Below are 14226 nucleotides of genomic sequence, written 5' to 3' on the forward strand. Positions count from 1 at the left end.
TGGTTTGCAAAAAAAAAAAAATGAATTTCAGTGTCACAGCTGAAGTCATCACCCACTTAGCCTGAGGCTCCGTAGCATCTGAGTCTGCATGAGTGCTCCGCAGACCTCTGGCATGAACAGATACGACACCCAAGTAACTGATTCCATAGGGAGAGCCCAAGTCAGCACGCAGCAGTTAATATTTGGGGCATTTGCTTGAAAAGCCTGGGAAGTATAGGGCATATTGGGAAAGTGTCCATATCTTTTGTTTTATAATGGTTTGGTGCTGACAACATTAAACATCAGTTATTTGGAGCCTCCATGTATACCAAATGCCCCATCCCCCAAGGTGCCAGATAGTAGAGCTAACAGAGAAAAGAAAAATAAAAGTCTTGGAGTACAATTTAGTTACTGTAAAAACCTTTATCATATATCCCTATGGCACACATTCTAAGAAAAATTATTACCATCAGCCTTAAAAATCGCATAGGCTGTATTCTAGAATCTCAGCAAAGAGGAATAATGGCATCAAATTCTGAATGTATAGTAAAATGACATTGAATGTGCTGAACCCGTGTGTGAAGCAGGGATTTTAAGATCAAGTCAAACATTTGCTATTTACTTTATAGCTACTTCTCCCCGTGGTGCTGTGGCTTTCCCGACAGGCCGGTCCTCGATACGCAGGCTTGTTTACCAAGGGACCAAAAGTCTCTTAGGCCTCAGACACACATTCTGACCTCATTTCTGACCTTCCTGGGCAAGAAGGAGAGAATAATGGCACATTGAGCAAAGACATTAGAATTTGAGACCATCTCTCAAATAATTTTTTTGAAAGTAATGTTCCCAGGGTGAGGATCAGCCCTCACTTCTTTCAATCACTTAACAACATTTTTGAATGCCTAGTATGTTTCAGACAACATGCTGAGCATCAGCAATATTCATTTCCTTGAGAAATCCATACAGGTGTCCTTTTGTTCCTCAACCAGATCGTTATTAAATTTATGGTGCTGTTCCAAACACTAGACATAGTATGGAAAATAAAATACTCTTCCTCCCCAAGAGGAGCACAGTCTTCAGCTGAAGTGAAACATGGTGCAGAAACTGCTTCACTTCAGGGGGACACGCTCCCAGACAGGGCTAAGCATAGGGTCCTGGGGGACACCCAGCCCAGCCCCGCGGCCAGGACTGCTTTCTCAAGGCGACATGTTAGCTAAGACCTGAAAGGGAGTGAGTGGGGGTTCTGGTGGAGCTCTAGGCAGAGGAAGGAGGTGGCAGTACAGAGTCCTAGAGCCAAAGAGAGCTTAGTGCATTCAGGGACCTGCCAGTCATTCAGAATGAATGAATGCAGGAAGTGGTAAAAGAAAATGAGACTGCCGCGGAAAGCACCGGCAAGCTTCAGAGTGCCTCCTGGGCTAAGCTGAGGCATCTGACCTTTACCCTGAGAGCAGGTTTCCCCAAAGTGTGGCTGGGTGATAAACAAGAGGATTTTAGGTGGCACACAGTCCGGTGGTTTTTATTTGGGTAGTGAATGGATTTACTATGCACTAGAAAAATATATAATTCATGCGTCTAACGTATTACTTCTCTTACATTATTGCTTAAGATGAGGCTGAGTGACAAAAGTGTTTCAATTTACAAACAAAAATTGAATATATTATATGATAGCTGGTACATGAACAGCCATAAATGACTGATGTTTGGGAAAAACTGCCTGAGACTAACAGATTGCCACTGAAGGACTTTTGCAGGGAAGTAACATGACAAGACTTCTGAGTTAGTAAGAACACTCTGGCTGTGGAGGATGCATTAGGGCAGTGTTTGTCAAACTTCTGGTTAAGTCCCATTAGTGGATGCTCAAATCAAATTTAAAGTTTACTTAAATGGCAGAGGTTTTTTTTTTGAATGAAACATAATAGGACATAATAAATAATATTCGGCAACTTCACACATAATCAGACAGCACCACACATAATAATACTTTTTTAAAATATTTTTTTATTGATTTCAGAGAGGAGGGAGAAGGAGAGAGAGAGAAACATCAATGATGAGAGAGAATCATTGATAGGCTGCCTCCTGCATGGCCCCCACTAGGGACTGAGCTAGCAACCAGGAATTGAACCTTGACCTCCTGGTTTATAGGTTGACTCTCAACCACTGAGCCATGCCAGCTGGGAAATATTTTTAATTATATATGTATACATTCATGAGGGTGAGTCTTTTTTTTTTAATATATATATTTTATTGATTTTTTACAGAGAGGAAGGGAGAGGGATAGAGAGTTAGAAACATCAGTGAGAGAGAAACATTGATCAGCTGCCTCCTACACACCCCGAACTGGGGATGTGCCCGCAACCAAGGTACATGCCCTTGACCAGAATCGAACCTGGGACCCTTAAGTCACAGGCCGATGCTCTATCCACTGAGCTAAACCGGTTACAGCATGAGTCTTTTTTTTTTTAATATATTTTTATTGATTTTTTACAGAGAGGAAGGGAGAGGTATAGAGAGTTAGAAACATCGATAAGAGAGAAACACCGATCAGCTGCCTCCTGCACACCCCCTACTGGGGATGTGCTCGCAACCAAGGTACAGGCCCTTGACCGGAATCGAACCTGGGACCCTTGAGTTCGCAGGCCGACGCTCTATCCACTGAGCCAAACCAGTTAGGGCAAGGGCATGAGGGTGAGTCTTTACTGGATCACAGTGTTAACTGTTTTTCTTCCTGTAGGTCAAGGTTAAAAAAAAGTTTAGAAGTCACTGGAGGCTGTTGCAGGACTTTCTTCCTTCATTCAACTACTATTTGTTGAGTACATATTATGTGAAAGTTGTTGTTCTAGATCCTGAGGATAGATGTTGGTGAAGTGAAGAAACATGAATAAGTAATCAAATAAATAATAACACTATTTAAGAGAGGGTAAGTTTTTATTTTATTTTAAATTTTTTCTTGATTATTACATATGTGTCCTTATCCCCACATTATCCCCCAGCCCCCCACTCATGCCCTCACCCCCCTCTTGTCTGTATCCATTGGTTAGGCCTATATCAGTGATGGCGAACCTTTTGAGCTTGGCGTGTCAGCATTTTGAAAAACCCTAACTTAATTCTGGTGCCGTGTCACATATAGAAATTTTTTGATATTTGCAACTATAGTAAAACAAAGATTTATATATTTTTTTCCAAGTTTGAATTTTATTGTAAAGAGTCCTTCTAATACACTCGTACATCCTGGAAAAATAAGGTAACAAATACTATATATAGCATATAAAGCAGTGATTTTAAAAAATGAGTCCACACAGTAACTGGTTAAAGAAACGGGATTCTCCAGGGCCTTAGAGAATTTGAAGTGGCACCTTAGGTGATCTAAGAAACCAATCATAGTCTCATGGTTTTCCTTTTGACTCAAGATTAGTAGTTAAGTCACCACCACCTGTTTTAAGAGGTAGAATATATGCTTTTTACTAGTCCACTATTTACTGGTCAGCCTGGCCTCAAAAGACTCTCCCTCTTCAGCCCATCTGTCTCTGTGATGGCCACAGATCTCCATGCCCCAGGCAGCAAGACTCCCTGATCTCTATTTAAGATCCATGAACCGGATATCCATGATGAGAAGGAAGCTCTTGGGCAGTGGACAGGGGGCTGGAGAGAGAACAGTAAACACTTGATGCTCCAGGTCCACACTGGTCACCACGATGAAACCGGCCACACTGGTCTCAGAGAGGTTCTCCTCTGTGCCCTCAGCAGTGCTGACACTCAGGAGGTGGTGCACCATATCTCGGCCAGGGGTGACAGGTACTAGCTTCAGCTGATTGTCCTCCTGAGACATGCCCAGAGGCAAACAGGAGTCTGGAACGGCGGGTGCCCCAACTTTGTAGATTTTCACATCTGAAAATTTGACATGGAAGGCATGGGGATAAAAGCAGCCCCGGAATCCATAGAAATACTCACGGATATGCTTCTCCCTACATTCCCGCCGGAAATCCTTGGAGCGCTCCACCACACCCCCTGATTTAGGGAGCAGCACAGTACGCACAAAGTGGGGCAAGTCCCGCTTCAGTTCATTGTAAAGTCGTTCTTGATCCAGAACCACAACCACATCGACCTCAAAGGCTGAAGCTGCATGCACCAGGGCCTGGTAGCCGGAGCCCTTGACCCAGCCACAGGTGTCAATGACACAGCCACTCACAGAAGCCCTTCGGTTCACTTCACACCTTTGGTTGAACACATCTGCTAGATGAGATGTAATCTTCTTATAAAGCTTGATGTTGGTGCCAGGAGTGGTGGAGCCAAAATGATACACCAGCGGGGCCTGGATGGAGAATCCTTGTTCAATATCTGCCGGCCGCTCAATGTAGAGAGCCCCCATGGTACCAGGGATAGACACAGAGCCCTGGCCCACATCCAGCTCCACATAAGTGGGCCGGCGGCCTGAACGCACTGCGTAGTTGAGCAACAGGCGGCACACTGTGGATTTGCCCACATCGGTGGGGCCCACTACCATCACCCGGGGGCCTCGCTCCTCTTCCTTCTCCGCCTGCCTCCGCATCTGCTCCAACGCTGTATGAGTGTTGAGGTAAAGCAACATAGGGGTGTCCTTGGAGACATAAGCCACCTCGGTGCGGCCACTCAGCTGTACCGAACAGCCGTGCCAAGTGAAAACAGCTACCTTGGCACCAGCATCAAAGGTGAATTTCTTGTTCCGGGTCAGCTCGGTGCCAAAGACTTCTGCCATGCCAGCCAGCAGCTCCAACTGAACCGACTGAGACGCTTCCACCTCAAAGCGAAGTTCTGTTTCTCGCTCTAGTTCAAATTTAGTTGTTGGCTTCTTGTCATCATTGCCCATCTTTTCTGTGTAGTTGCTGTGCCTGGTTCCTGGAGCCTCTGCCTTGGGGCCACTGCTGTTGGTGATGGTTGCTCAGCAGCCCTCCCTCCCCAACCCTCAATAGATTTAATTTTTTTAAAAGTTGGTAGTTTATAAAATTGTTGGGGTCCAACCCCAGCAGGTCCAGGGGTTCCCAAAGGTGTGGATGGAGTCGGCGAAGAAGGAATGACACAGAGACAGCATTCAGTTGATCAGCAGCCTAGCCAGGTTCTCTAGCCAGGATCTCCAGCCAAGTTCTGTCTTGATTGTCTTGTTACATCTGTATTTATACCAGTTGATTTTAATCCTATCCATTCTATTCCAAAGGTTAGGGCGTTTCTTATCTCCATTCCAAGGTTACTCTATTGTTCTATTAAGCTACAAGGAAGTAACTGAAGGAGATTATCCTAAGTAAAGATTATGTAGCTTAAGCGTGATTGTTCATAGTTAAAGTGATTAATTACCCGCCTGGCACTTAGTTAAGGGGTTTAATTCCCTCCCTAACTCCAGGGAAAAATCCTCACCTGGGGAAACAACCTTTCTCGGGGAGGTGATCCTGTTTAAAACACATAGCGTTAAGAGGGGAAGCAAACATATGCCACACACGCCAGGTCCCCCAAAACACAAGCCGTGCAGATGTCTCCTCCCCGCAGCGACTGCGCCAAGCAGCAAGGGTGGACAGGCTTCCGGCAAATTCCCCCATCTTCACTTTCTAAATGACAGTGCGTGCAAATCAGCGGCCACTCCCCAGACTGGGCTATTCTAGACTCAGAAGACCCACTTGTGACCCCGCCAACAGGTCAGTCCGAGGCCCAACCCCACATCGGCGCCCAAACAAGGACCCCTAGGTAAGCCCCCCATTCCCCTAGGTAAGCCCCACTCTTGGGACGGATAGGACTCCACTGTAGGAAGAGGGTGGATAGTCTTCGCCGACTCCGTCCACACCTTTGGGAACCCCTGGAACAGGATTCCCCTAGGTAAGCCCCCCCGCACATTGAGAACCCCAACACTCGGGACGGATAGGATTCCACCAGGGTACTGCAGACCCCTCTATAGAGGATAAGTAGGGTAAGAAGGTGGATAGTACAGAACTTAGATTGAGAAGATGTGCCATACTGAGTCTAAAGAAAAAAAGAATCTGTATTGATCTTTTAACAGATGTGGGGAGCTGATATAGGGTTAAGCCTCAGACTGACCTGCTGGCAAAGTCACAAACAAGTCTTCTTCCGAGTCCCAAACAACCCAATCCGAGAGGTGGCCGCCGATCCACATGCGCTGTCATTCCAGATTTATATTTTTTATATTTATTTTATATATTTAAATGCCATTTAACAAAGAAAAATCAACCAAAAAAAAAAAAATGAGTTCACGTGTCACCTCTGACACGCATGTCATAGGTTCGCCATCACTGGCCTATATGCTTGCATGTAAGTCCTTTGGTTGATCTCTCCCCCTTACTCCCACCCTCCCCTACATTCCCTCTAAGGCAGTGGTTTTCAACCTTCTGGCCCTTTACATACAGTTCCTCATGTTGTGACCCAACCATAAAATTATTTTCGTTGCTACTTCGTAACTGTAAGTTGCTACTGTTATGAATCGTAATGTAAATATCTGATATGCAGGATGGTCTTAGGCGACCCCTGTAAAAGGGTCGTTAGACTGCCAAAGGGGTTGCAACCCACAGGTTGAGAACCACCGCTCTAAGGTTTGATGGTCTGATCGATGCTTCTCTGTCTCTGGATCTGTTTTTGTTCATCAGTTTATGTTGTTCATTATATTCCATAAATGAGTGAGATCATGTGATATTTATCTTTCTCTGACTGGCTTATTTCACTTAGCATAATGTTCTCCAGTTCCATCCATGCTGTTGCAAATGGTAAGAACTCCTTTTTTACTGCAGCATAGTATTCCATTGTGTAGATGTAACACAGTTTTTTAATCCATTCATCTACTGTTGGGCACTTAGGCTGTTTCCAAATCTTAGCTATGGTGAATTGTGCTGCTATGAACATAGGGGTGCATAAATCCTTTCTGATTGGTGTTTCTAGTTTCTTGGGATATATTCCTAGAAGTGGGATCACTGGGTCAGATGGGAGTTCCATTTTTAGTTTTTTGAGGAAACTCCATACTGTTCTCCACAGTGGCTGCACCAGTCTGCATTCCCACCAGCAGTGCAGAAGGGTTCCTTTTTCTCCGCATCCTCTCCAGCATTTGTTGTTTGTTGATTTGTTCAGGATAGCCTTTCTGACAGGTGTGAGATGGTACTGCATTGTCGTTTTGATTTGCATCTCTCGGATGATTAGTGACTTTGAACATGTTTTCATATGTCTTTTGGCCTTTCTTCTGTCTTCTTTCGAAAAGTATCTATTTAGGTCCGTTGCCCATTTTTTGATTGGGTTGTTTATCTTCCTTTTGTTAACTTGTATGAGTTCCCTGTAAATGTTGGAGATTAAACCCTTATCGGTGATACATTTGCAAATATGTTCTCCCATGCAGTGGGCTTTCTTGTTGTTTTGTTGATGGTCTCCTTTGCTGTGCAAAAGCTTTTTATTTTGATGTAGTCCCATTTGTTTATTTTCCCTTTAGTTTTCATTGCCCTAATTTATTTTTTAAAATATATTTTTATTGATTTCAGAGAGGAAGGGAGAGGGAGAAAGAGACAGAAACATTAATGATGAGAGAGAATCATTGATTGGCTGGAGATGGCAAGTTTTTGTTTGTTTGTTTGTTTTTGAATTTGTTCAAGTCTGATATTTCTGTATATAAAGATTTAGCATATAACAGCTATCATGAGAAGTGAAAAAGGATTTTCCCCAGAAATAAAAATATTAAAACTAAGTTAAAATACGTAAAGTCATTAGTATTCCACATAGCATAAATTTTGACAATCAGAGTTTACATGTCCCAGTTGACCATATGTGTAAATGCAAAGCAGGTACTAAAACGGATATTATGTCCAATATTTAAAACCGGTCTGTAACTGGGGGAACATCTAAATCCTTAATTAAAAAACGCAAATGAAGTGAAAGCTTTAAACTGGTACACATGTTCACACCTATATTTCAAGTTTGGAAATGCATATTTGCAAGCAGCAATACAAAATATCCATGAAGTAATGCATAATCTCTGAAAATTATGAAAACATCCCTGCTACCAATACATTTCTAAATACAAAACTGACTACCATATTTGTTACTTCTGTGTAGCGAGAGAAGTTCATTTTCAAAACAGATAAAATTCAGTCTGTAGGTGTGAATGGTATGAATGACAGTCTTTTTTTTTTTTTTTAATTTCTTAGACGGTTGGGATCCTTAAGCATGCAAAACCTCAGAGAAGTAGGGTCCACAAAGGAACCAGGGTTATCTTATGGCATCTAGTTAAACCAGAGCTGGGAATGCCTCTGGGTCATCTACATCAGGAGCAGAAGCACTTGAGTTGTCAGTCCTGCTGCCTTGGTTTGGACGTCCTCCACGCCCACGGCCACCTCGTCCTCCCCTGCCACCATGTCCTGGGCGGCCAAGGTCTCCAAAATTGATCTCCAGCTGAGATGTGATATCATTTGCTGGCTTCCGGAAATGATGGTCCATAACCGAATCTTCAGCGTGAGCCTCTTCACTCTTTGACTTATGAAGAACAAATCCCTTCTTCCACTGACCATCAGCACCTTCATTTGGTTTTCGTATATTAAATTCTACTTTTGCCCGGTCCTTATTTTGAATAGCCTTCCACTCATCCAAAGTCATTTCTTCTGGACCCTCTTCCTTTACTTCTTCAACTTCGTTTTCCTTATTTTCAGTGTCTGCAACTGGATGTTCTTCACCTTCTGGTGTTTCCTCAGTCACATTTGGTTGCTCCAAGTCAGTTAATTCATCTTTGACAGTTCCCCAGTTGTGAGATCCGCTACCTCCACGTTTGTCCTCGTGCTTCAGACCAGATCTATCACTTCCACTATGCCTATCAAATTCACGTTTGCCACGAGAGTCAAATCCATCTCCTCGGCCCATTCCGCGTCCACGTCCTCCTCGACCTCTTCCAAGACCACCACGGCCTCGGATAGGCCGGTCAATAATCGGTCTATCAACTGAAAATTCTCCTCCTTCACCCTTTTCTTCAAGTGGCTTTTCAAATCGTCTTTCACGAGGTGGTCGCCGTTCTGGTCTCCTACCAATTATTTTCCCTTCACCCTGAAGTTGTTGATCAGGTCTTCTTCCAACACGTCTTATTCCTTCTTTCTTAAGCGCCACGGGCGGCTGCGTCTCCTCTTCCTTGTCAGCCACGCCGGCGTTGGACCGCAGCGGGTTCTTGCGTTCTTTCTGGGACTCTTTACGCAGCTGTTTGCCTGCCGCATTGGAGTTGTTCTGGGCTGCGGCCTGAGCTGCGCTCTTAGCCCCAGGGCCCCCAACACCAACCCTGCCGGCTTTTTTTTTCTTGTTCTCTGCTGCCTTCAACACCTCGAAGGGGTCCGATTCGTCGTCAAATAACTGGTCGAATCGGTTGGTGACCACGCAGCCGAAGCCTTCCTGTAAATGCCCAGGCATGATGGTGGCTCGCGGCGCGTTCCTCCACGGACTGCAGCGGGCCGCGCCGAGCCAGGAGCGCCTGCTTCAGCTCTTCAATGGCAAGTTTTTAAAAGCAATAAATCCAAGGGAGAAATGTAAGCTCCACACAGGCTATCTTTTTACTGCTGTGTCCCAAGCACTGAGAAGAGGAATAGTGCCTAGAACACAGTAGCTGTTCAATAAGTACTAGTTGAATGAATGAATGAGGGTTCTCGTTGGCTTGACTTAGGTAATGACAAAAGAAATTAAGAGAAGTAGATGGGTTCCAGACATATTTAAGACATAAAAATAAACAGGGGCTGAGTGAGAAAAGAAAAGATTTGGAGGCTGAGAGATACAAAGAAGAGGAATAATTTTTCCGTAGCCTGTTTTAAATATAGCAACCAGAGTGATCATATGATTTCTCCACTCCGCAGCCTTTCTTGGGTTCCCTGTTGAGCTCAAGTAAAAGCCAAAATCCTTACAATGGCCAGTAAGGCTATACATGATCTGGGCTTGAGTACCTCACTAGTAATCTCCCCCGGGCTCTCTGTTCCAGATACACTGGCCAGCTTGCTGTTCCTCATACTCCCAGTTAAGTTTCTGGTCAAGGCATTTGAACCAGCTGTCCCCACTTCCTGAAATGCTCTTTCCCCAAATATTCATATAGCAGAGTCCTTGCTTCCTTCAAGTGCCTTCTTCTCCACGGAGCCTATGCTGACATCGTCTAATATTGCAGTTCACCTCCCATGCCATTCATTTGTCTGCCTGTTCAATTTTTCCCAATGCCATTTCATGTTATCGATATAGATGATATAGATATAGAAATATATACAGAAAGAGAGATATAGATAGATCTCATGCGATATAATTTATTTATTATCTTCATTGTCTGTCTATTCACAAGAATATAAACTCTCCCTGAGCCTAGAGCACTCTTGGTACACTTTAGGTGCTCCATAAATATCTGGTGAATAAAGAAATGACAGGTGATTGTTAGGTTTCTGCTCTGAGCACCTGAGTGGCTGGTGGCTCCCTGAGGCAGAAAACGCAGGAGGAGGCAGAATAGGGTAGGAAAGAACAAGTTCAGTTTGGGACATGCTGAGTCTGTGTCTGTACGACCAACGTTCAGGTGAGAATGACTGTTAGGTAGTTGAATATATGGGCCTGGCACTCAAAAGAGCTGGAGATATACTAAATCTGCGTGTCACTGGATTATAGATGGCATTTGAAGGGGTGACACTTTCAAGAAAATGTCTGTAGAAAGAAAAGAAGAATCTAAAGATACAGTGGAAGGTGAGAGGCAGCAACATCAGAAGAACCCATGAGAGAGAGAGAGAGAGAGAGAGAGAGAGAGAGAGAGAGAGAGAGAGAGAGAGAGAGAGGAGACAGAGAATTAGGGAAAACCAGGAGCTGTGGAAGTCCATGGAAAAGTCGTTTTAAGAAGGAAGATCTAAAACAAAGGGGGAAGGGGGGGAGAAGATCTATTAGTTATCTATGCTGTGTAACAATTACCCCAAATCTTAGTGTCTTAAAACAAAGAACACTTGTCTCCTCACTCTCTGCGGGGGGTCTGGAATCCAGCACTGCTCAGCTGGGCCCTCTATGTCCAAGTATCTTGCAAGGCTGCGGTCAAGGTGTCAGCCAAGGCTGCCATCTCATCTGAAGGGTTGACTAGGGAGTGATCCTCTTCCAAACTGTTGGCAAACTGTTCTAATTGTTGGCACGATTCGATCTCAGAGCACTGTCAGGAAGAGGGCCTCAGGTCCTTCTCCTATGAATCTCTCCACAGGGCACCTCACAGCAGGGGAGCTCGCTTCACAGAGCAAACAGGCAGGAAGAATCAGAGAAAGAGTGCAAGCAAGTTTGTTATGACTTTATCTTGGAAGTACCATGTCTTCTCATCTCACTTTTGCCCTATTCTGTTCCTTAGAAGAAAGTCACCAGGCTCAGCCCACACAGAAGGGGAGGGGTTTTACAAAAGGGAGTGAATACCAGGAGGTGGAAATCACTGGGATTTTTGAAACTGCCTCCTACAGAAGATGTGTCAGCAGCATTAAATGTCATATTGCGATCCACTGTCCAGGAGATTTGGCAATGAGGGGAAGCCATTTGTTATTCTAGAGAGAGCTGGCTTCGGGGACTGAGGAAGCACAGGCCAGGCGATGATGGACTGAAGAGTGAGTTATAACAGGAGAAGTAGAGACAGCAATCTTAGACAGTTCTTTCAAGATGCTCAGAGATGACGAAGAGGATTGAGATAGGGTGGCTAGAGAAAGGAATAGAGTCAAAGCCAAACTAGGGTTTGTTTTTTTGAATTGGAAGAGATATAATGTGTTCAAATGTTACTGGGTAGGCATGAATAGGAAGGAAGAGATTGTGGTCAGAGATAGAGGGCAATCACTCGGATGGTTTTATAGATCCAGGAGAAACATGATGAGTCACCAAGTAGCTACCATTTATCAAACCCTTACTTGTCCAGGCTTTTTATATTAAGTGCTTTACCTGGATTAGCTCACTGAACTCAACTCTCAAAGGTGGGTCACTATTAGATAGATGGGAAACAAGCTGAGAAACTAAGAAACTTGCCTACGGTCCCAGAGTGAATAAGAGGAGTAACATTGGACGTCAGCCTCGTGGCCTGTAGATCCCCAAGTGCAGTCCTGGACCAGCAGCAGCAGCACCGAGGAACTCATTAGAAATGCAGATTATCAGGTGCAAGCCCAGACCCACCGAAGCATAAACTCTGGGGGAGGAGCCCCGTGTTTTAACATGCCCTGTGGGCCAGGTAACGCCAAAGCACCTGAAGTTTGAGGAGCACTCCTCCGGGTGATACTGCCTCTCATGGCCCAAACTCTGGCAGGTGTGGTAAACATGAGGGAGGAGGACTGACGGGAGAATCGTGTAGAAAGTTAAGGGAGAGTAACTAGGTGAGGAAACCGAGGATGCTTTCCAGAGAAGTCACCATAAGAGGAAAGAGGTGTGAAGACACTGGGCGGAGGGGGGAGGGGGGGGACGGGGGGTAGGGGAGACTGGGGGAAGGTCAATGGAGAAAAAAAGAAGACATTATGTACTACTATTTGTAATACTTTAAATAATAAAATAATTTTTTTAATATTTTATTGATTTTTTACAGAGAGGAGGGAGAGGGATAGAGAGTTAGAAACATCGATCAGCTGCCTCCTGCATACTCTCCACTGGGGATGTGCCTGCAACCAAGGTACATGCCCTTGACCGGAATCGAACCCGGGACCCTTGAGTCCGCAGGCTGACACTCTATCCACTGAGCCAAACCGGTTAGGGCTAAAATAAAATTTTTTTAAAAAGAGGAAAGAGGTTTAGTAGAGGAAGATGATGAATTTAGTTGTGGACAAGCTGATTCTGAAATTCTTGTAGGCAAATAGGTGGAGCTGACGAATAGGTAAATAAATATATGCGTCAAATGGTTGAAGGAAAGATCATAACATTTGCAGGGCTTGGGCAGGAGTATAGATAAGCACATACCAAGGAACTAAATATTTAAAAGTTAAAAATCAAACTAACTTATTGTTAAATAAAATACACTATCTCCTTTTACCTTGACAAATACATGTTTGTAATGATAAGACATTTTAAATATGTGTAACACAATGGTTTCGTATGACTAAAAGTTGGCAAAATGGCAAAGACAACTTGGAATGGGTCATACAATATATACATAATTCATGAATTGTTGTTTATTTCCTCCATAAAATTTATTTTTGTTTCAGCAAAATTTTAAATAATGTTCTAATGAAGATTTTTACATAATTTGTATTCAATTGACAATAGTGATTACTCAAAGAGTTAAAAATAAATGTCAGCAGATGAGTGGATTAAAAAACTGTGGTACATCTACACAATGGAATACTACACTGCGGTAAAAAAGGAGTTCTTACCATTTGCAACAGCATGGATGGAACTGGAGAGCATTATGCTAAATGAAATAAGCCAGTCAGAGAAGGATAAATACCACATGATCTCACTCATTTGTGGAATATAGTGAACAACATAGGCTCATGAAAAGGGATAGATCCAGAGACAGAGAAGCAGTGATAAGACCGTCAAACCTCAGAGGGAAAGTAGGGGAGGGTGGGGGTAAGCGGGAGAGATCAACCAAAGGGCTTGTATGCATGCATATAAGCCCAACCAATGGACACAGACAACAGGGGGGCGAGGGCATGAGTTGGGGGAGTTTATGGGGGGAATGAGGTCACATATGTAATACCTTAATCAATAAATTAAAGATTGAAAAAAAATTTTTTTAAAGAAACAGCAAAAAATAATAATAAATGTAACTATTCAATGTATACAAACTTTTTAAATAAATTTTTATAAAAACATAAATCGAACTAATGTTAAAGTTATTTTTCTTCTAAACTATTCAAAACCATCACTTCTCAGCCTTCTGGTTAAGATCAAATATAAACTATTCAAAACCATTAAAATTAAAAGGAAAATACAAATACTAATTAATCAATATCAATAATTTGGATCAAAATTTCTTAAAATTGAATGTTTAAATTTTTTGACAATTTAAATTCTATTCACTTTTTTTAAATTTTTTTAAATTGATTTCAGAGAGGAAGGGAGAGGGAGAGAGAGATAGAAACATCAATAATGAGAGAGAATCATTGATCGGCTGCCTCATGCACACTCCCCACTGGGGATCGAGCCTGCAACCTGGGCATGTGCCCTTGACCAGAACCAAACCTGGGACCCTTCAGTCCATAGGATGATGCTCTATCCACTGAGCAAAACCATCCAGGGCTCTATTCACTATTTTTATAAAGATAGAACTATTAGCAACTCCAGCAACATTTATGTTTTAGT

At 43.4% G+C, this 14226-nt stretch overlaps 2 protein-coding genes across 2 annotated transcripts; both read right to left on the reverse strand.

Annotated features, from left to right (window-relative positions):
- Window positions 1-3274: 3274 nt before the first annotated feature.
- LOC118676825 (polyribonucleotide 5'-hydroxyl-kinase Clp1-like) lies at window positions 3275-4890 on the reverse strand. The gene has a single exon (XM_036351327.1). The coding sequence runs from the start codon at window positions 4817-4819 to the stop codon at window positions 3551-3553; it is 1269 nt and encodes a 422-aa protein (XP_036207220.1). The 5' UTR covers window positions 4820-4890; the 3' UTR covers window positions 3275-3550.
- Window positions 4891-7879: 2989 nt separating this feature from the next.
- LOC118677030 (plasminogen activator inhibitor 1 RNA-binding protein-like) lies at window positions 7880-9399 on the reverse strand. The gene has a single exon (XM_036351758.1). The coding sequence runs from the start codon at window positions 9373-9375 to the stop codon at window positions 8215-8217; it is 1161 nt and encodes a 386-aa protein (XP_036207651.1). The 5' UTR covers window positions 9376-9399; the 3' UTR covers window positions 7880-8214.
- Between the last annotated feature and the right edge of the window lie 4827 nt (window positions 9400-14226).

Source organism: Myotis myotis, unplaced genomic scaffold (assembly GCF_014108235.1).
Source record: "Myotis myotis isolate mMyoMyo1 unplaced genomic scaffold, mMyoMyo1.p scaffold_m19_p_2, whole genome shotgun sequence".
Taxonomy (NCBI): domain Eukaryota; kingdom Metazoa; phylum Chordata; class Mammalia; order Chiroptera; family Vespertilionidae; genus Myotis; species Myotis myotis.

Coding starts and splice junctions, on each gene's coding strand:
- LOC118676825 (XM_036351327.1), bottom strand. CDS start 4,819: ATGGGCAATGATGACAAGAAGCCAACAACTAAATTTGAACTAGAGCGA.
- LOC118677030 (XM_036351758.1), bottom strand. CDS start 9,375: ATGCCTGGGCATTTACAGGAAGGCTTCGGCTGCGTGGTCACCAACCGA.